The 22899-nt window shown below is 35.1% G+C and overlaps 1 protein-coding gene across 1 annotated transcript in view; it reads left to right on the forward strand.

Moving 5' to 3' along the window:
- Nucleotides 1-17635, forward strand: part of ANK3 (ankyrin 3) — a gene marked incomplete at its 5' end in the record, with an annotated part of 310179 nt that extends 292544 nt beyond the window's left edge. The window contains 5 exons of the mRNA XM_084245456.1: nt 1360-1491; nt 2367-2510; nt 5650-5740; nt 7091-7469; nt 17477-17635. Of these exons, the coding sequence (XP_084101582.1) occupies nt 1360-1491; nt 2367-2510; nt 5650-5740; nt 7091-7469; nt 17477-17545 (815 nt within the window). The 3' untranslated portion in view covers nt 17546-17635. The remainder of the gene's footprint in view (nt 1-1359; nt 1492-2366; nt 2511-5649; nt 5741-7090; nt 7470-17476) is intronic.
- Between the last annotated feature and the right edge of the window lie 5264 nt (nt 17636-22899).

Here is a 22899-nt window from a genome sequence, read left to right on the forward strand (position 1 = left end):
TACACAGTATAGTTTTCTGTTTTCAATTAGTAATTACATACTTTCTACAAAATTAAATACTCTCTGATTTAGGTTTTAATGTATAAATAAATATCCAATAGACATACTTTACAATGGTGTTTTTCTAATTGTGGGTCACAATGCACTATTAAATCATGGTAGCGATTCATGCCTTGTTTTTCTTTTCAAGAGGAATAGAAAAGAAAAAGCCTGTACTACATGTATTAGGCTCAGTTTTGTTCAGGGAAAATCTATTCACTTATATAAACACCATGATATGTGATGTACTTCTAACTGTAGGACTTGATCAAAACAGTTTTCAATCTACTGCATTATATTAATTCACCCTCTCCTTTTCAACATGTGGATTGTTTTCAGTATTTTTAGCAGTTCATGCCTACGATGAACATTTGTGTATGAAAATCATTGTGTCCATCCCTATATATCCCCGCAGTTGATTTCCAAAAGTGAATCACCTGGTCCGAGGATATGGACTTTTTTGAACCTCCATGCATTTTGCCATGCTGCTGGAAATAGATCTTAAGAGGGAAAGAATCTTTACCAATTCCTTCTCCATGGAAGGGTTTTTTCCTATTCCATTTTGCAATCATTTAAGATAATACCTGATAAGTTGTCGTAATTGTACAAAAACTTTACCATGAAAAGTCAGTCTTCTTCCCATCTTTGACTCCTGAGTTTCCCTCTCTCAAGGCAGTAACTATTATATCACAGGTGTCTTTACACAGACACTCTGCATTTCCAAGATTGAGTATCTGGGTATGTACATTTAGATACACAGAAAACTATCTCCCGTTTATTTTTCTCACAAGTGGCAGCACATCTAGACAGTGACCTGACTGGAATCATCAGTCTCTCCAGTGGAGTTCATAAAACTTAAAGACATCTAGAATGGAATGTTACAGATGTAAAAGATGTACTTCATGAAGATTGCCTAGGGAAAGCCCCAACAGTAAATCTAGGGCTGCAATTAATGAGTTGTATTTCCCTACCTAGCTTGTATGACATTTTCTCAAATTACTGAATTACAACACTGAATTAAAAGAATCAACAGCATCTTCTTTATAAAGATCAAGAATCTTTGTAAAATAACCACTGAAGAGAGTCTGTTTGTAACTAAGTAATTACCTGAGGAGAGTTAAGTCACAGCCTATAGATGGTCACTACTTTCCTGTGAAGTGTGACGTATACAGAGATTAATTCCCAAGGCTGTACTTGGGTTTTACTGTAAAATAAATTGCTCTCCTGTTTTATTGGGGGGGGGGGTTGGTAGTCATTGAGCATTACTTTTATGATATATGATAAAAGTAGAATATGAAATGTTCTTTTTCTTTTCTACAGAACTGGCAAGGGAACTGAATTTTTCAGTGGATGAAATCAATCAAATACGTGTGGAAAATCCAAATTCCTTAATTTCTCAGAGTTTCATGTTATTAAAAAAATGGGTTACCAGAGATGGAAAAAATGCTACAAGTATGTTGAAATTATATTACTTTAACTTTCAAGACTGTATATAACCAATATTTTAGATAAGCCTACTGTTGATAAAATCAGAGTGATTATGAATAGTAAATCTTTGAAGTTATATTTGTTTCGTTTAGTACTAATATTGTATATTTCTGACTTTAGGAGACTTTTTGGAAAGCAAGTAGTAGGAAAATGTTTTCATTTTGTCTAGCTTTCTCTGATAGTAAAAAAGGAAAAAGTAATTTTTGCTGGCAAATTATGACTTCAGTGGGGTAGTCAGACACTCTGACGTTACTGCTGTGGTCAGGGACATCTCTCAGGGAGCTAACAAGGATAGGATGAAAATAAGGGTTCCAGTCATTTGACTGGGCTTGGTCTGTGGTGACTTGAGAATACAATTGTAGGGTTTTGTTGGGGAGAGGAGAGCGGTGCTGTACTGTGACACATGCCAACCAATGACAATTTGGAATAAGTTATTATGGGTTACTTGTGTCAGTCAGTTTGACTTTAGTAAGTTATTAAAATGCTAAGGATCAAATATGAGGGTGACCCATTTGACAGTCTAAAAAGAAAGGGGTGTGTTTAAATTTTTATTACATCCCCTTACACCTAACAAGAATCTAGCTATTCTGAGGCCCATCAGCTCTACATCTTACAGAGGAATGAATACTGCTGTCATCATACAGTTTCACAGTTATTCTTAAGACCCTAATTTGTCTTCCCTGTAGCAGTAAGTTTTCTGAGCCCTCACGATGATAATATTACAGCTGGGTGAAGAAGGAAATAAAATGCTTGGAGGGTCACAAAAGCATGGTGTGGCTATTTTGATGACTAGAAAAAAACTTAATTGGGATTTCAACCTTTTTTTCTCCTTTTTTCAGCTGATGCCTTAACTTCGGTCTTGACAAAAATTAATCGGATAGATATAGTGACTCTGCTAGAAGGACCAATATTTGATTATGGAAATATTTCAGGCACCAGAAGTTTTGCAGATGAGAACAATGTCTTCCATGACCCTGTTGATGGTAATTTAGTGTTCATATTTAATGATTTGATAAAACTTGAAAGTGCTGTAGGATAAGATAGTCACTTAAAACCGACTGAATTTCTCATTTTCACACCATATTCTCTGCCAGGGTCTGTAAACATTCTGACAGAAAAAAAAAACTTGGTAAATATCTCTGCTATGTGAAATGTAAATATTGAAATAGAAAAGCATGTTACCTGACAGAGTTGGTGTTTCAGATGTTTTATATGAACAAATTTATATGAAGAAAATTCATTATCTAGAGAATGAGTGGCTTTTGTCATAGTGAACTCTTATTCACACATAGGTAAAATCAAATTGTGAGCTGCTGTTACCAAGTAACAGGCAATGTATTATATCAAGTTTAAGCATGTATTATACATATGAAGTAAAATGGTGAATTGCAGTTTTGGGAATGAAGTATTTAAGCCAAGTATTAAAAAAAATCTAATGTAGCACTGAAAATAGTGTTTTTTATTTAGCATTATTTTCACTTCATATGCTTCATTTACTGTTTTGAAGCCTCTCCTCCGCAACCCCCCCAATCTACCATCTATAGAAGGTGGCATAGTTTCTAATTCAGTGAGCATAGATGTCACTAATAATAATAATTACTCTTTCGCATTAGCTTATAGAATAATGTCATCTTTCCCTCAAAGTATTAAGAGATAACTTACTATGTTTTTTAAAATGCTTGTCTTATGTTCACAAATAGAAAATTCATTCCTACAATGAATTTTGAGTTAAAGTGATGTCATGGAGCAAGACAGGGAGCTAGGACTTTTTTCTACTATTCCAAGGCTTGAAAAATATGGAGATAGTTTTTCCATTTTTATAATGCCGAAGTTAGACTAATTAGAGATAACATCTAATTCTGCATGTTATATGGTAAAAGACTTAAAGTCAGCAGAAAGTTTAAAGCATAACTTGTTATTCACATAATATAAACATGATAGGTAATGTCAAAGTGGTTTCTATTTAAGCCAAAAAAATACCACAGAACCTTGGGAAAAAAGCTTTTTCCAAGCCTTGTCTTATATATGAGGCCATATGTTGGTAAGCAAACTCTTTTTGCACTGAAGACAGGACAGTGTCTATGTCAACATCTGAATTATTGCCAATACAGTTTAGTTTCTCTTAATATTCTTTATTGTAAAAAAAAAATGGAGTAGCTCTAAGAAAGAAAGAAAACAATAGAAGTATTTAATAGATTTGAAAGTTTAATGTTCTAAAATGAGGTGATTAAATACATCCACCAGAACTTTTTGTTGTGACATTTTAATATTTTATATTCCTTATAAAAATTATTAGGGAAATTTAGCAACTTGTATATGACATAAATTTCACTTATGCAGGCTATAAACATTAGCTAATCACAACCAGCTTTTCAACAAAATTCTGGCTTATTGATGACCAGAATAGAAAATTACTTATCTTTAGCAATTCAACTTGAGACCAAAAGCTACATTGGTGTGTATTCTTTACTGATGGAAAAATTAGGCTTTCACTTTGTTAGACCAATAATTCAGAAAATGTGCTTGGTTCTCTTTTTTTCCCGTCTCTCCTCGTCATTGAACTTTTGTGAAACTTCCTTTCCTCACCATGACCAGATAATCGTTGAGTTTTCTCTCTGCTGAAGGAGAAAAATACTCCATTAGTCTGCACAGCAAAATTTAAAACGAGAATTCTCCCTGCTTCCCCTTTGCTTAGGCTGGTCAGTAAACCTGTTTCATAGCATTTCCAGTTATACTCAGAACTCTTTGCGTGTGGTTTTCCTCCTGTGTCTGCTGTGTATCATTTCCTTTTTTTTTTTCCTTTTTTTGATTTGTGGTTCTGAGTGAACCCATTTTACCAAGACCTCCTTACATGCCACAACCCTTTCATCTCTGTAAAACGTTACGATGCTTCAAAACTTTACACGGAGCTTTCTCCTGGTCTGCTTTTTACATCTTTCTCCTAACATATTTTTAGATTGTTTTCCCATTGCTACTGCTTTAGTAATCATTCCATTCCAAAGATTAATTCATTTTCATTATTAGAATTTCATATGAAGTAGGTGAGGATTAGAGTTGGGTAGCACTGCTCATTTGTATGTTTTTTTTTTAATGTAAGTATTAATTACAAAGTTGGTTTCTTGTGGTTTGCTGTATACAGTCCACCACAATATGGATTTTGCATGCTATAGAAAATAGTAAATTTGGCCATGGTATAAAGGTATCTATTATAGAATGACAACTAACTTTATATTGTAAGAGTATATAATGATGACTAACTTTATGTTACAAAGACTGTATATAAATTACTGCATTGAAATCATCAAAATTGATAGAAACAATCTATATCTTAATTAGTAGATAATTTACTATCGTTTGTGCCTGGCTTTTATATCATTGTATTACATTTAATTGAACTAAACAAACAAACTTATCAACATTACTCTGTAACTCATCATCCATTTTCATGCCTTATATAATTTAAGTCATTCCATGTGTTTTTGTTGGATGTTCTCTAATTCATTACAGTCAGTCCGAATGTACTGTCTTCCATAGGTTATCCTTCCCTTCAAATGGAACTGGAAACTCCCACAGGGTTGCACTACACACCACCTATCCCCTTCCAGCAAGATGATTATTTTAGTGATATCTCTAGTATAGAATCTCCCTTTAGAACCCCCAGTAGACTGAGTGATGGGCTAGCACCATCCCAGGGAAACATAGACCATTCAGCAGATGGACCTCCAGTTGTAACTGCAGAAGATACCTCCTTAGAAGACAGCAAACTTGAAGACTCAATGCCTTTAACAGAAATGCCTGAAGCAGTGGATGTAGATGAGAGCCAGTTGGAGAATGTATGTCTGAGTGAGTACCCTCAATACCTCGGAAGTATGGCTGAGGTCCCAAAAGATGCTAAACCAGCACAGCCACTGAAACAGACTAGAAAATTAGGAGTAAGCTCTGAGCAGCATGAGAAAGAAAAATCTGGTCCTGATGAGGAGATGATGGAAGAAAAACTCAAATCTTTATTTGAGGACATTCAACTTGAAGAAGGAATAGAGTCTGAGGAGATGACAGAAGAAAAAGTCCAGGCTATTCTTAAAGGTGTTCAGCAAGCAGAACTGGAAATGTCTTCAATTACAGGTTGGCAGAATGAGACATCAAGTGGAACCCTTGAGTCCCCCACTCAAGCTCGAAGAATAACTGGTGGGTTACTAGATCGACTGGATGACAGGTATGACTTTGTTTTCGGAAAAGGAACATGAAACAGGGGTCACATGTTAGTATAGTTTGTTTTAAATATGTGCTTTCTAGCAATTCAACTTTTGAAATCATTATTCCAGCTTGTGGAGAATACCTGTCTTAATTGGTGGTATATTCTGTTAATCTGAAGAGGGGAAAGGTTACATTAAACTCATAATTACTAAAATTATTGATGGACTGAAGGAAGATGCAAAAGGTTTTTAATACATGCAAAAGATTTATTTACTTTGGAAAACTACTGCTGGCTAGTATATTACTTGTTGCATTAGTCTTTTCACACAGTCAGTAATGCTCATTCAAAATAATGTAATACAACTAAAAGTCTCTTAGAAACATAAGCATTTCTGTTGTTTCCTGTCCACAAACTATATATTAAAATTTTGTAAAATAAGCATAAATTTAAAAAAGCAATTCAACCCCATCATCTAGTAATTTTTAATGTCAATGTAGAAAATAGAGATGCAAAAAGAAAAGCCATCCTCCTAAACTAAGGAACACGTATGCTTCCCTGTTTTCTACATTATTTCACAGAATTTCCAAAAGCACATGTACTTATTTACTCCAAATAATATTATTACGATGGACTATTTTTTATCATAAATATAATTCCCTTATGAATCTGGATCTACTTATTCTGGCATTACTCTACAAATGTGAAAGTCAAGTGTCCTGTGGACATTGTTTCAAATCTCACCACCATTAAGTCTGCACTGAGTGATTTTGGATGAATTTCTATGTCCTAAGAATATCCCTTTAACTAGGTTTAAAAGTTAAGACTACTGGGCCTCCCCGGTGGCGCAGCAGTTGAGCGCTGGGTTGCGAAGCTGCCTGAGGCCTCTGCGGCGCGGGTTCGATCCCCAGCTGCTCCCTGGCCACCAGAGGAGGGTCCCACATGGCGCGCAGACCTCTTCTGCCTGCTCTGCTCCCCGCTCTGGCTCTGGTGAATTCTCCCACCCTCCCGCACTTCTGACTGTACCCAGTGCATGTATAAACAAACAAATAAATAAAACATGCCTCTATAAAAAAATAAAATAAAAGTTAAGACTACTACTATCCTAAAATAGGTTCTCAGGTTGTAAAAGAAACACCATAGATGATGATAGAATAACTAATGTGGGTGTGAGTTGAGTAGAGTCTCTCTGGAGCCTATAGAGTACCTCCTTACCCTTAAAATCTAGTAATCAGATTTTTTTCATGCCTCTCTATTTTATGTCTTTAAAAGCCATTAAGAACATGATTGTTACCAATTTAGAGCTTCTGAGGCCTACCTACTTTCAGCCATAGATTACCATTGCAAATATTCGTATTTTACCCTTTGCAGCCCTGATCAATGTCGAGATTCTATTACCTCATATCTCAAAGGAGAGCCTGGAAAATTTGAAGCAAATGGAAGCCATGCAGAAGTTACTGTAGAAGCAAAGACGAAATCTTACTTTCCAGAAACCCAAAATGATGCAGGGAAACAGAATGCTAAGGAATCTCTGAAACCAAAAATACACGGATCTGGTCGTGTTGAGGAACCAGTGTCATCACTAGCAGCATATCAGAAATCTCTAGAAGAAACCAGCAAGTTTGTAATAGAAGAACCTAAACCCTGTGTGCCTGTCAGTATGAAAAAGATGAATAGGACTTCTCCTGCAGATGGCAAGCCAAGGCTTAACCTCCATGAAGAAGAGGGGTCCAGTGGGTCTGAGCAAAAGGTATGTACAGTACGCCATTGTCACTTTAAAAGAAAGTACTGATGCTTCGTTTTAATCTTGCATCACGGGCCTTACTATTTCCAAATTATAAATGTATAAATGTGTGATTGAAAATTATAGTATTAATGGTGGGAGTAAAGTAAGTACTAAGTAAAACGTGCTATTTGATCATACCTTGTTTCATTAAGAAAATGCAATAAGCTTCTCTTCAGTAATTTTTCAGAAGGGAAATATTTTTATTAAATAATTGGCTATGGTTCAATATGATTTTGTCTGGGATTTAGGTTCCTAACTCCAAACTCAATCTTCTTTCCTATGGAAGTGGGATAATTTTTCTGATACCTTCACATAATTTAAAAAGTCAATGGCCTGAGACAATCTCAAGAGTTCTAACCTATAAGGTCTGTGGCCTGAGAGTCTGCGTTAAAAATTGAAGAAATGCAGTTTCTAAAATGAGGTAGAGCTATATCACTGTTGGTTCACAGCATTCAGAAATGTAAAGTATATAAGGTGATAATTATATAATAAGGGTTATTTTTAAGATAAGTATTACTGAATCATTTGCTTGTTCTTTCCACTTGCATTTATTGGGATACAATGGATTTTCTTTTTCTGTGAAATTTGCCACCAAAAATAATTTGAAAATACAACTTCGATACAAGAAAATCAGCTCAATTTCCTATATTTTTACTGCTTTTCACTCTCACAGTATTTGTGCTTTTTCATGAATTGTGCAATAGACATTAAGTTGTAAATTACAGGTCTTTGAAATAGTAACACTTTTAGTTTTCCATAAGACATGCTAGTTTACTTAAGAGGTACTAAAAGTTTTGCACTGAAAAAAACAAATGAGTCCATGATTAATTTGAGACTTCAAAACTCAATTACTGTGGAGCTAATTATTAGCTTACCAACTAATGACATGCTTTCCTTTTCCCTTCTGCAGGCTCTCTTTTGACCACTTTCCTACTTGTTAGCGAGAGGGAAAGTAAAAGGAAGTAAAATTCTCAGGGCTTTCTTCCACTGCCTTCCTGTTAAATGTGGCTTTGAATATGGGTTTCTGTCTTTGAGTTAACTCAATATATTTAAACAGTATGCCTTTGGATGGAATGTTCCCTTTTAAAATGAGCCTACTGAAATATAGGGAGAAGCAGTGACGTAGTGATGTTTTAACTATGAAAATTTGTTCTCCAAAAGCCCATTAAAATTCAATAGAGGTGTTCTGAAATCAAATTATAAGTATAAATAAGTACTGCTTTGCAACTACATCTGCATACATATTGGCCTCCAAGGAGAAGACATACAGACATACAAGTCTTAACCTTGAATGGAAACTCAGCTAAGATCATCAGCAATGGGAAATAATTACTATTTGAAAATGTTTTCAAGATTGCTTATAATTCAGTTTATGTCTTCAGCATTGATCACTGTGCCATCCCAATGTAGACTTCATGGGCATATAAATTCACAGTGGAATTAGTTTCTGGGAGATAGGAGCCTGACCTCACAAGAAAGCCAAAAATAATCAGGATGTATCTTTTGTGGCTAGACCATAGGGCAGTAACAACCACCTAGGTGATCTTATGAGATCAGAAAACAGCCCCCTTTTTGTCCCCTGAAAATCAGGTCAGAAGTCCAGGTGCAGCCTTTACACGGATGACTACCTGCTGTTACAAGGTAAAATTCTGCTATTTTCCACCCATGGCCAGGAGTACTAGAAAATTCCATTTGGTCTTCTAGTTTCCCACTTTGCCTATTGTTAGTCAACTCTCTTAAAGGAATCCTGAATGAGATTCTATTACCAACTTCTCTGTACTGTTCACTTGAAGATTATCAGAGACTCCAGAGAGGAAGTAGAAACTTACATTGACCAAATGACCACTTTCATGTAAGGGAGCTGGTCTCAGATGATTTTTGATGTGATTATGCAATAATTGACATACATACTTATTGTATTTGCATTAACATTTTATGCTTTTGAATTTACCCAAGTGAAAACCTTTCCCCAATTCAATATTTCCTATTTAGATATTCAGAATAATTTTTTCCTTTGCCTTATCTAATTTAGTAATCCCTAAATGCTCAGTAATTATTTTACTATTAATTCCTGTTACTTTTTTTTTCACCTTTCTGAGCCATTACAGGGTCCCCTTCCACAATTCATGGGACATTCTAAATGTCCTGAACTTGCAGTCCTTTTCCAAGCATTCTTTAAAAGTAATGGGGAAACATGAAAACTATTTCTTTTGTGCAATTACTGTATTCTTGTCTGTACCATACTTATCTGTTAAATACTTCTTTTTCTATTCTAGTTTCATATTAGTTCCTTAAAATCAGACTTCAAGCTTTTGTTTTATATTATTCATTCATTTGACAAACTGAGTCCCAATTATGCCTTTTTTTGTAGATCAAGTGAAACATGGCCTCAACTACAAAGTTACAAACTCTAATCAAATAATTTAAAATTAGTATAAAAGTGAATATTAATGCTTCGTCAAATTAGTAGCATATAGTTCCTGGTACCAAAAGGGCTCTGTTGTTACTTTTAATGTATGATTTAGCTTATCTTTACCTCTATATGCTTTTATACATACGTATGCATACATAATTAAATGTGTTATATGTATTTCATACATATACATAGAGTAATTTCATTGAGAATCCTACTCACAACTTTTAAGACTTTTCACAAGTACATATCATGATTTTTCCTTTGGGGTTGGGGGGAAACAGCAAGTAAAAATAACTTTCTTATTTCCCTTCTCAGAATGTCTTGTTTTAAATGTGATGGTAAAATTATACTAAAAATGCATTTATCAGGACTTTAGAAACAGTGAGAGTGATTCAAGCTCAGAGGAAGAACGGAGAGTCACTACCCGAGTTATTCGCCGGCGTTTGATTATAAAGGTATCCCCATAGCTGGAACATTATGAGGCACTGCTGCATTATCAGAAACTCCTTTCTTTTATGGTCTTGAAAATTTAGCATGCTTGATAAGCAAATGGTTATGTGTATGTTTCTTTGCAACTGAAAGGAAAAAGTCATGTTGCCTGGTAGTGAGTATTCTGTCTAGGCCTATGTTTGTCCTGTGGAAGCTGTGACTTTATCTGCCAATTCTTGACATCTGTATCCTGTTTTGCTTGGAGGAGTGTTACATGTGTGAACTATTTTATCTTTTCATTGTTCATATCACATGAAATGTTCAATTGTAGTCTCAGAAGCTATAATGAGATCTGAGCTAAGATAAAGAATTAAAAGGCTCCCTTCTTGGGTCAAATTCCTATTGCCTTAACAGTTTTTAACTGAAAACCAGTTCCTCATTCTCAGTCATTGACTGAGGATTTTGAATTATAGCTTACTAGAGTTGTATGTGACTAATGCATATCAAGTAAAAATTTCTAAAATGTTTTCATTTGACTAACAAAAAAATCAGGATATATTTTTAAATATAGAAAAAAATTGAACTGGAAATTTGAAAACTGTAATTCCTCCCTGTTATAGCACAGTTGAACACGATGAATAACTTTTCTCTAGTCCCCCGACAAGGGCCTTTCACTTATGCACTACCCTTACTCTTGGTAAAGCTCTTCTCAGCTGTCTGCTGCTTGTCCTCCTTGGTGTTAGGATAATTTGAGTGCAGAAAACTAGGCAGCCATTTTCAATACACAGGTCCAAATAACTTGAAGTTCCCTGATTGGCAGAAAATTCTGGAGAGAAAGAACAGAAGTGAAATACCTACTGAAAACCATTTATCAAACTTATCTAACCCCAAGGTGTCAAGAGACTCAAGAGAGACTAGAAAAATTGGCTTACATATCCAACACCTCTTATTCTGCTGCTTGTACCTTTTCTGAGATTCTAGAAGTATTTAAAAAGAAAGTTAGTCCTTGTCTAAATTCCAAATCAACGTAAAGTTTGATAGAGTGCTACTACAAAAAGAGCATTAATTGTGTCTGAAAATTCCACACAGGCTAGGAAAATTCATGTCTAGCATATCTGCAAGTATTCAGCCTTCTCTCTATAAAACCCTTCGGTCACTTCCCACACATTTGCTGGGATTAGAGGAAGAAAATGCTTAATTTGAACTTCTTCCTGGAGGTATTAAAGCCATACTCTTTGTTCAGGCTTCACCATTTCCTTAATCCAAAGACTTACATTTTATGTAATTTTAAAGTTATATTTTCATCTGAAACATCTAGGAAAGGTACATCAGACATAGTGTTTTGTATAACTTCCTCTTTATGCATATGACCCACTCATGTTGTGTACACAGTTGCTTCATTCCTTTATGGTGTCTGCCCATTAAGGAAGTTGACTCTCCTCTATATTAGAAAGTCAGTGTTTGTTTCTTTTGGTCTCCTAGAATTATAAGCATGCATTAACAATTTAGCAATTGATAAATTTGAACATAATGTTATTTATTGCTTTTTTTTAAGAACTTAAATTTAAAAGGCCAAAATGCATTATGATGGTATAAGATTCATAAAAGAATCACTCAAACATGGTATGAGAAATATCTTTTATATATGTACTAAGAAACCAAAAGCTAAAGAATAGATGTAAGTATGACAAAATATTTAGAAGTATTTCTGCTTAATATGTTTCTGTTCAGACTTTTGGGGCAGTTAAAAAGGATCACATTTCTGTAGCTTTTCTCTTTATTCTCATATGCTCGTTTCTTTCTAATGTAAAGCTAAACTGAAACTGCAATAGTAAATGTGCACTGGGAACCATCTCTATCAAAAACATAAAATGAGAATGTTAGGACCTTACAGGGATCACTGAGAGTAAAATCACTTCTCCTAGAAGATAAAACCAATAATTGGCTAAGAGTTGATTTACCTAAAATTACACAGTAGGGCAGTACAGTTCAGGGACCAGAACTTAATCCCCAGCCTTCCAGTGAAGTGCATTCTACCTTCTCTCTCCACAATACTACATTATTTCCTTTCCAGAACAAATAAAAAAAAGAATGTTTCCCTCGATCAAATTAGACACTTGGCCATTTAGACCTTTTGGAGTTGGAAGCTTCGGGCGGTCTATCCTGGAAAGAAATGATGGGAATTTCTCCTGCTTTGTGGAGTCTGTCCAAACCTGGACTGAACCAGCATATTCACTGTTGGCCACAGTAATCCCCCAAGCACCTAGAATCTCAGAAATGAAAAATATTTTGGGATTGTTCCATCTCTCCAGAGTGAGTTGTGGCTGGGAAGTATCAACAGAAACAAGGTGTGCTCAGGGTTCCATTACCACAAGTCTAGGCAAATCTGTCATCTTAATCACTCAGGTAGTATAATAAATAGGATGAAAGTATAATTTTATGTGTTTTTCACTTCAGTTTCATATGTGGATTCATCTTTTTATAAAATTCATTTTTACTTTACATATATTTCAAATCAGTGTGGAATGAGTCAACAAACTCATTTTGGATTTTAAATTTTTGTCACATATTTATTTCTATATAATTTAATAATATAGTAGTTTCATGTGCTTGGAAGCAATTTTTTTAAGTATATTAAACAGTCCTGTGAACTTGTTTACTTATTTGCTTAGCAAATTCAGCGAAAGGTAAAAACAGTTACTGTAGAGCTTAACTGTGTTTTTATTTCTATTTTTAGTGACTTTCCAAATAAGTTTGTTTTCCCCAAACAAGTAATTTGAAAGTATATAAAGTTCTATTTACCCACTCCATTTCCCAGAGTTAACCCTGTTCACAAACTTGCAGATTGTTTTTACATACATATTTAAATATGCTTAGGTATATAAAATGTATCTGCATATACACACATATCCCCGGCAGGTTTATTTTTCAGAATATAAAAATGGATTATACTATATACATCCTTAGTGTCCCAGTTTTGGAAAGTTCAAGTGTATGCATCAAAGCAAATTGGCTTTTCATACTGTTATTCTTTATGTTTAAAAATTCAAGGAAAGGAATGTAAATTATTAAATGCAGTGCTTCCAGCAGGAGCCCAGAGACAAGTACATTTAGTCTCATTAAGGTGGCCACCAGGGCTGATAAATGTGACACCATAGGTGTTGTAATTTTCCTTTGAGATAGGAAAGAAAAAAGTAGGCAGGAGGTGTTGCTAGATAAAATGCCATCAATAAAACCCAGGGAGAAATTGTGTTTATTTAAGACTGCACACTATTTTTTAAGAACTTTGGAAACTAATTTTACTCTCATAAAAGTCTCCAAAGAGCTTTCCTTGTAACATCTGGTATGTGATAGATTTTAAAAATTCATTCATGTTTAATTTAAACAAACATTTTAAAATTACATTTAATTTCCCATCTAACCACCTTCTGTTTAATCCACTCCCCAATTTATTGAGTTTCTACATAATCATTTTGAAGTTATTTTGGCATGATTAAAGTACTAAATGACTATTTCATAATTTTAAAGTTAAGAAATTTATCTTTATGCATTAATGTTATGAAGTTTCAGTAGGAAGTGGTGAAATGCCTACATACAGAGTAGATCTAACAACCTATAAGAATTGTTATTTATAAGCAGGGCTTCCTTTTTTCTAAGATTTTTACTATATTAAATATATTCATATGCATTCACTATGCATATAAATATATGTACTTCACTTTTGAAAACAGTCCAATTTAAAAATTGACCTTTTCCCACAAAAGGGGCAATTTATACCCAATGGAATTCTATTTTATTGGATTTTTCTGAGATTCCTGAAGTGTCTAACATTCAAACATCAGGACATTGCTAGTAGCATAGTGAAACCTTTTATGACTTTTTGTGACTTTCTGCTATATTTCACTTCAGTGCTTGTAGGCATCTAGATTTTTCCAATTTCCTTCTGTCTTTTAACTATGCTTTATTGAAACTAATCATAAGCAAGATTCAGAATTAACATGAGCAGCAACAAACATGTTTTACCTTCTTCCCACCTATACCACAGTGAGATAAAATGAGTCATATGCCCCACCCATTGTCTTACATCTATGAACCTACATGCCATAAGAATGGGTCACATGAAACTTTGAGGGGGAAAAAAATGTTTTTAGCAAAACAAGGTACCAAAACTGCCTTTTTATTGGTTGTAACATACAGCAATCAGAATTTTCTCACCATTGGCTCGCACTGACAAAGTTATCGGAGCTACTATGCTTTTCCTTTAAATAACACAGTTAGAAACCTGGCCTCCCGGAAATGCAGATGGTTTCTTTCTAGGATCAACCATTTTAACTTAAACAAAACCTACAGGTTCTCACAATATTAACAGCACACTGCATTGTAGCATTATCCAAGTAACCTTTTCAACACGTTTGACAAACAGTCCATCCCTAGAATAGATCTGAACATAAGGTGTTTATCCTTGTTCCTCGAAATTGTATGCAGCACTAACCCAAGGTTGATCACCAGTTAAGAATATAATATATTGCAAATGCATTCCTATTTTTATAGTCTGGGTGGCTTTTCTTAGTATATAATCAGAGAGCTAATAGAAAGATAATTCAGGAGTCATCTAAATCTACCAAGCTCTATAATGCAAGAAAGTAAGGTTCCAACTTGGTGAGTTAAGAATTTATACTGTTTTTTAAAATGACCAGAGAATACCTTTAACAGTTTCCCCTATAAATCAGATACCAGTCACTAGCTGAAAGATAATAATCTTAAATACCTTTAACACTGATTTTATCTTTAATCACTGGTCACATAGGGCCCCTTCACTTGAAGATCATTATTTTATTTTAAGAGCTTGAAAGACTCAGTCTAAAAAATAAGATTTTCTTTCAACACTGAACTTTTCTGATAGCACTTCAAAAAAAAGTATTATCCTTAGCAATTCTTAAATGAAACAAATGGTAATAAATATAAAGCCCCAAATAAGATTCTAACTAAACTGAAGTTAGACAATGCACTCCACAAAAATAAAAAAGATCTGGTGGGATTAAGAAACACTATACTCAAAGTTGATCAAATCAGCTCTCTGTTCATTGGTCGGATTATTTTCCCCAACAAATGAAACCTTCTGGTATGTACATCAGCATGCAACTCCATCCTCTAATTGCCCATTTTCAAATTCTTCCTCCTTGGGAGTGTGTTACTAACATCAGTCTTATGTACTTGAAGGTCAAAGCTTTGAATACCCTTGACCATTAGATAACCAGCAGTGGAGTTAGTCTTGTCCACTTGCACTGGAGTAGAAGAATTTATACCACCTACAGTTCCACAAAGCATGTGTGTGGTGTATGGAGTGGTGTGGAGATCTGTCCATTTAGGATGTTGCTAATCTCTATGCCACCTCCTTTAGGGAGAGGAAGCAAAAACCATTCCTGGTGAATCTGTCACAGAAGAACAATTTACTGATGAAGAAGGCACCCTCATCACCAGAAAAGTAATCGTCATTGGGATTTCATGTTTCTCTTGGAATATAGCTTCTCTGCTCTTTGTTTAATGTAGTGCTGCCTCTTGAAATTGAAGACAGAAAAAACCTCTACTTTTCACTATTGCTTTCTACAGATCACTCGGAAAGTATTAAGACGAATTGTTATCCCGCAAGAAAGAAAACGTGCTGACGTGGTAATGGCAAGGGACTGCCAAAGAGAAAGGAGAGGATAAAAGATTTGTGAACTCTAGAAAATGCTGCTAATGGGCTGGCATCTGTGGTGTGACAGCTTAAAGCATCTTGCTGCTTTTGACATCATAAGCATTTGATCAGGACCAAAGAAAAAGAATTCTTGCTAACATTCTTTTATGTTAAATATTTTTACTATCTTCAGAGTTTTCACATAAATAAGTTCATTTGTGATAGTTAGAACCTTTTGGTTCAAGTGCTTAAGAGAAAATAAAAAACCCCTGTACACCATCAAGCCCCTTGGCAGTGGCCTGGCCCCTCCCTGTGTTTTACCTGAAGTCAAGCACCTGCCTGGGACACAAAGAACAAATGTGCAGAGTTTATTCAGTAGAAAGGCAAAATGCTCAGTTCAGCTTACATCAAATCTAATATTTTATGGCTTTTAAAAACTAATTGTTTATTAAGGTAACTAGTTTATAACACTCTATATGCGTCAGAAGTAAAAGTTTCATCTCTTCAGGTGTCTGTTACCATACCTATCACCAACACACTCATAGTCCTCGGGGAAGTTTGTATTCCCCTCTTTGGGTTTATAACAGTATATCAACACTGTGTCAGTTAAAGACCCAAAGTTATCATTGAGTAGTATAACTCAGCAACTGAATCTCCATCTCCTAGATAAAACATCTCTGGTTATTTTTCATTTCTTTCCTCTTTGTTACTCTTTTCATTTTAAAAATAGAAAATTCAATAGCCTGTGTTTACATAAGAATAAAGGGAACTAAAAATTTCTCAGGACTAAATCTCAACATTGAAAAGGCTACTATATTTTCCATCATAAACTGATATTTGGTAGTTTTGCTCTCAGAAAAGGATGGCCCTGGTGCTCAGTGCAGAGAGGTCTGGTTTAAGGGGAAATGGATGCCTGCTTGGACTGGATTAAATAGAGAGGGTTGGTAATTCCACAAATTTAAATTTTTTAAGCCCTCAGATCAACATCATCCCCATGGTGTTTAGTTCACGATCAGTGCCTCACTGAGAAATTTCAGTCTCTTTACAACAAATGACTTAAAACTGCTGGCTTTAAAAAGGCATAAATTATAGTTTACTAATATATTTAGTAGCTGGGGTTTGAATGTCTTGAATGCTAAACTGATGATTTCTTCCAGCTTACTATTGGAAATGAACAGGCTGCTCATTCTTTCCATTTATCACTAACCTACTGAATTACTGTGAAGTACAGTTATGTTGTGTTCATTCTGACCATGCTCTAGCTTGCCTTGATGATGCTATGCTGTGTGGTCAAAACCAACGGACTGTATGTATTTTTGGACATGAAGTGACAAAGTGTTTTAAACAGTGTTTCACTTACCCTAATCCAGCCTCAAGAGACCAGAGTGAAAACTGCTTTATAAATAACACTCCTTTCCCATGAAATCTTAATGTATATTCTTTTTAAAGCAGGGAGAAGGTTTTAAGGTGAAGACGAAGAAAGAAATCCGACATGTGGAAAAGAAGAGCCACTCGTAACAGGAACAGTCAAGGTATGTGTGCTCGTGACAGTAGAACAGCTTTGAATATCCAATAGGAAATCCTTGGAGTTTATGTATGTATGCATATGTACACTAAAACTTGACTCTAGGTCATAACCCATAAATTTTTCCCTAAAAATTAGTCAGGAATTAAAATATAGATGATGTTTGCAGAAGCAAATGTAAATAGTGATTTTTGAGGCTTTACTAAGATAAAGGCTCAGTAGCAATAGCATTATACAATGTAACAGCAAGACTATTTGGTAACAAATAATTCTTACAGATGCACTACTCTGAGATTTGCATGGGTATGGTCTTTCATCATTTTGGCAGAATAGCAATGAAAATTATTTTCTTAAATGCAACAATGGTTTCTAAATTTGAAGGCCTGAAATCCCTGTCTACAACTTTATAAATTTCATACAAACCAAAGCAAATTAAACTGGAGGTTACTCATAATCCTTTTGTTAAAAGTTTAGTGAATTTTGTTTAAATTTGTCTAAATTTTTCTTCATAAATAGGAGTATTTTCCTTTGACATTATTTTCTCTAAATTTTACTCTGTCCTATTTCTTTTTACATAGCCTACAATTAGAAAGGCCACTGGGGTGAAAAAGCAAATAGAGCTTTGAAAAGTTCTCTGTAAGTCTGTAAGGTAAAGCAGGATGATTTTAGGGCTTTTCAACAATTTTCTAAGCCTCATAAGTCAAAATAACAAAGAGCAAATAGATTCCAGTTTTCACTTTTATACATGTGCTGTTGCCCAATTACCAGCATCATGGTATTTGGAATGCTGAAGAAAAGGACTGAGAAATCATTGGTAAACAACATTTCTGTGGCACAAATATGCATTTGGAGATTTAATCATAACTAATCTTATGGCGAGAAAACTAAGTTACAGAGTACTCTGGAAATAAGTATATATGATCTCCCCAGTGTTTTCCCATGTGCTCTTAATTTTCACAACCAAGCCTCTTTGATAGGTGCCTTTATCATCCCCATCTAATAGGTGAGGAAACAGGCCACAAATTGCCTAAGGCCACATAAATAAAAGTGGTAGAATATACAACCCCTAACAGGCTGCCCCCAGAGTCCACACTTTTAACCACAGTAACTGGAGATTTGACCTGGGTCTGCTGTAAGAGGGGATGTTTTCTTGAGAAAGTGATATTTAAACTGAGTTTCAAAGGAAGAATAAGGATTCTTCTGGTAAGTGGTGGGAATTTTGTGATGGTATTTTTGATAGTCTTGTAGGCATAGGCAATAGCATTCTGCAAAGCCCAAAGTAGGTAGAAACATCAAAGGAGGAACTGTGAGAACAGGCCATTGTCTGGGAGGAGACTTTTGTCACTGAGTGTGGAAAAGTGGGAGAGATCAAAATATTTGTGCTTCACGAGCCTCTGTACAGATTCTGATCTTCATACTAAAAGTCACAGGAATCCCTGAAAGGTTTTTAGGCAAGGGATGTGATTCAAATAATGTTCTATGTCATTCACTAACTTTAGTGCACAGAATGAATTGGAGTTGGCAATAATGGGCATGCAGAAAGCCTATTAAGAAACTATGGCAGAAGCAGGGGGGATATTAAGAGGTAGGATGAAGCAAGAGACCTTGAAATGACTTGCTTTTTACTGGATGACAAGGGTGAGAAATGAGAAACTTAAACTGGTATTATCTTTAACAGCATCTAGAAAGAACCCTCCTATTATGCATGTCTGACTGCTAAACCTATGTGTATAGCAGATTAATACTAAGAATGAGTTTGCTGTCTTAAATTAGTCAATTTAAGCAATTCTAAGTGATAGATTAAACTAGAAGAGTTCAGTCAACTGTAGTATGCTCCTAAAAGATTAGCAACTTAGCAGATATCTATATTTAGCAATATATGACACCAAAATATACATGCCAGTGCTATTGCTGCCAGGGTCCATTAGGGGGTATTAATATAGGAATGACTTCATCACTAAATATACCAGAGACTTTGAGATTATAAATAATCCACCCTGCGAAGTGATTGTCAGGACCTTAGCTCCCTTTCTACACCATTTAAAGGAGAAGAAAACTTGAGTAGAATTCATATAAATGTGAAGATAAATCCAGCATAAACCAAATTTCACATCTCATATTCTTTGTGGCCATCAGAGAACAAACTGCCAGTTTACTCTCCAGGTGTTTATCTTCCGTAAGTGAACTGAGGAAATGAGTCACAGAATACAGCCTGGAATTCCAGGGCATTGAATATAAGCTGTGAAAAAAAAATCTATTTGCAAATACATTGATTTTAAGAGCCCTGCCTTTTTTTTTTTTTTTTTTTTTTTGTAAGAACAGCTAACATAGAGGAATGCTGCCAAACTTAATCTCAGATGGTGGCATCAAAATTTTTATTTCCCATTTTAGAACCAGTTGGATTTTTGAGCTGTATTGAAGCCTGTTCTTTAGTACTGAGTCACAACCATCCTATTTTTAATGTGAGGGGAAAGCCAATGTCTTAAAATAACTATGAAGATTTATACATAGTACATGGTGATTTGTAGGTGCTTTTTACCTTTGTGTTCTATTTAATCCTTTGAACAAGTCATAGTCCCATCAAGTCAATTTGGTTTTCCTCTTTTAAGAGATGAGGACACTAATGCTCAGATCAGATGACATTTCTACTATCTCACAGCTACTTGTCAATAGTTAGAGCTAGTACATGAACTCAAGGTTATTGATACTCTGCCAGATACCGTGCCTAATATACTTATCTGTCTTGCCAAAATTATTTATGAACAATAATCATTTGTTAGATGATGGCAATTATCAGCCAGGTATGAGGTGAGAGCATTACTTATATTTACCTTGCATAATCCCCCAAATAATGCTATGTGGTAAGTAGTGCTATCTTTCTTCTATAAATGAGGAAACTGAAGTTTAGAAAAGTGACTTACGAAAGTCCTAAAGCTGGTGAAGAAAATAATGACATTTGAACTTCTCCAGAATTTATCTCTTTAACTCTTACTCATTAATATATATACTATTTAGTGATTCTTAGAGACCTAAAAGCAAATTTCAAATCCAATAGATGTACAAAGGCAACCTGAAGTAAATTTCTTCATATACTACACAATGTAAATACTCAGTTTTTTGTTCTTACAGCACACAGTCATTTTTAAGATAGCCATAATCTTCAAATGTTTACTTCGAAAATACTATTACAGTGCTGATTAATGAGGCTATATAGTAAGAAGAGTGTCCCAGCTAGAAGTCATGACAACTGGAATATCTGTATTTCAAACCTCCCTTGCAGAAATGTCTAGGATCTCACACCATATGGAAGCTGGGAGTGGTAATAGTGTGCATGCTTCCCAGGGCCAGCACCTTAGTCTGAAAACGAAAAGTCAACTCACTTCATTCTTGGAAATGGGTATTTGAATTGGCATTTGAAGAAAGAGTAGTTTGATACAGGGCAGTGCGTGATCTTAGGTGGTGTGCTCAGGACTTTATCCTGTTGACAGTGGGGTACCACTGGAAGTTTTGTGTAGGAGAATAATATGATCAGGTATGATTTAGGTAACCTTCATGGAAATAAGATGGAGTTAGTGCAGAAGAGTTTGAACACTAGACCTCAGTTACAAGATAAGGGCCAGCATTGCAGCAGAAAGGACAGATTTGAGGAACATTTTCAAAATATAGCCACCAAATGAATTCTATATATATGAATTATATATATAAGGAGTAAGGGTTAAAGATAGTGATTACATGAAAGGCAGTAACCCTGATACTAATAAAAACAAGGAACCTAAGACTCCCCACCACCCGCCCCCCAAAACTAGGATTTGAGGTAGCCTGAAGCAGCTTTATGGATATTCAGTTTGCAATGCCCTCACTATTTGTCAATGACTTGAGAAGTCAGGGCACATCTTAGTGTGGTCATTTTTGGCATCAGGGTGAGAAGGCAAGTGGCCTGAGTGGATGAAATTGTCAGGAATATTACTGAGTTTTGGCACACAATGCCTTTCTCACTGACTTGTTAGAATTAAATGAGTTCATCCACATAAATTTCCTTTAAAAAATGGCCCGAAGGTCCATAGTAAGCACTTAGTAAGTCCAACTATTAATAATATCAAGAGAGGCAAGAAAATCTCCCTGGAAGAACTTTGATTACAGGGACCAGTGAAGTAAGCAGCAGCATCCAGGGAAGCTGGAACATTACAGTGGGCAAATCAGAACAGCAGCAAATCTGCATATGTTCTTGGCATACACTTCCGAACACCTTCAATTAATTTTTATTACTGGTTTCTCATTGTTGCCCTGTGCACTATTAAAGCAGGTATTTTCATTCCTTTACTAATGAAAACAGTAAAATCCTGTAATGAATGACAGGCCTAGATTTTAACCTAGATTCCCTGATTTTGCTTTCAGGAAGTCAGAGCTATGACCTGCATAGCTTCATTCCAAATGCAGGATTCTTCCTGGCCACACCGAATATTTTTCTGGAATTAATTTAGGGTATATATGGTTATATGTCATGTTTTCCTTGATTTGTTTCATTCTTTAAAAAAAAAAAAAAAGCACAACCAGAAGCCTTGACTTCAAGGTGAAGAACAAGGATCCTAGAGTGTGGTGTTGGCTTACAGGTCTGCCTCTGCCACTATTTCCTCTTCTATAACATGATAGAAACAATAGTACCTCATTTTTATTAGGAGTGAATGTATTAATCCACTTTATAGAAATGCCTGCCACATAAAAATAACTTTCCAACTTTATTCTTATCAGTGTCAATGTTTTTCTTTCACTGCCAAAATATAAACTAGCATTTTCCCTTTTTTTTAAATCACATTTTGCTAGAAAAGAACAAATTACACCCACTTACTGGTATTAACTGAAGAACAACCCTACATGAACTGGAAATTATTTTTAAATTACATTAGGATTACAAAAAGTAATTAGAATTAATTCTGGTGGGGTAGGGGCACAGGAAGGGTTCTGAATTTGGAGGGAAGCAAGTCAGGTTATAGCTCTGACTTCCTGGAGACAGAATCAGGGGATCTAGGTTAAAATCTAGACCTGTCATTCATTACAAAATTTTGCTATTATCATTAGTAAAGCAAAGAGAATACCTGTTTTAATAATTGCACAGGGCTAGGAGAAAGGAACTATCATTATGAATTACATGTTCTTAGTGAGCTGTAGGGAAAGCACGTGAGAAAACATTTTCCTTAAGCTGTAACAGAGGCTAAGTCTTTAAAGAGGAATTACCCTGCAAAGGCAAATCTCAATAGGGAGAACAGAGCCCATAATTTTCAAGCAGATGGCATTTGAAATTAACTTAAAGAACAGAGTTATAGAGGAAGTATAGTGGATATAATATATA

The sequence above is a fragment of the Talpa europaea genome (assembly GCF_964194135.1).
Source record: "Talpa europaea genome assembly, chromosome: 10".
NCBI lineage: Eukaryota > Metazoa > Chordata > Mammalia > Eulipotyphla > Talpidae > Talpa > Talpa europaea.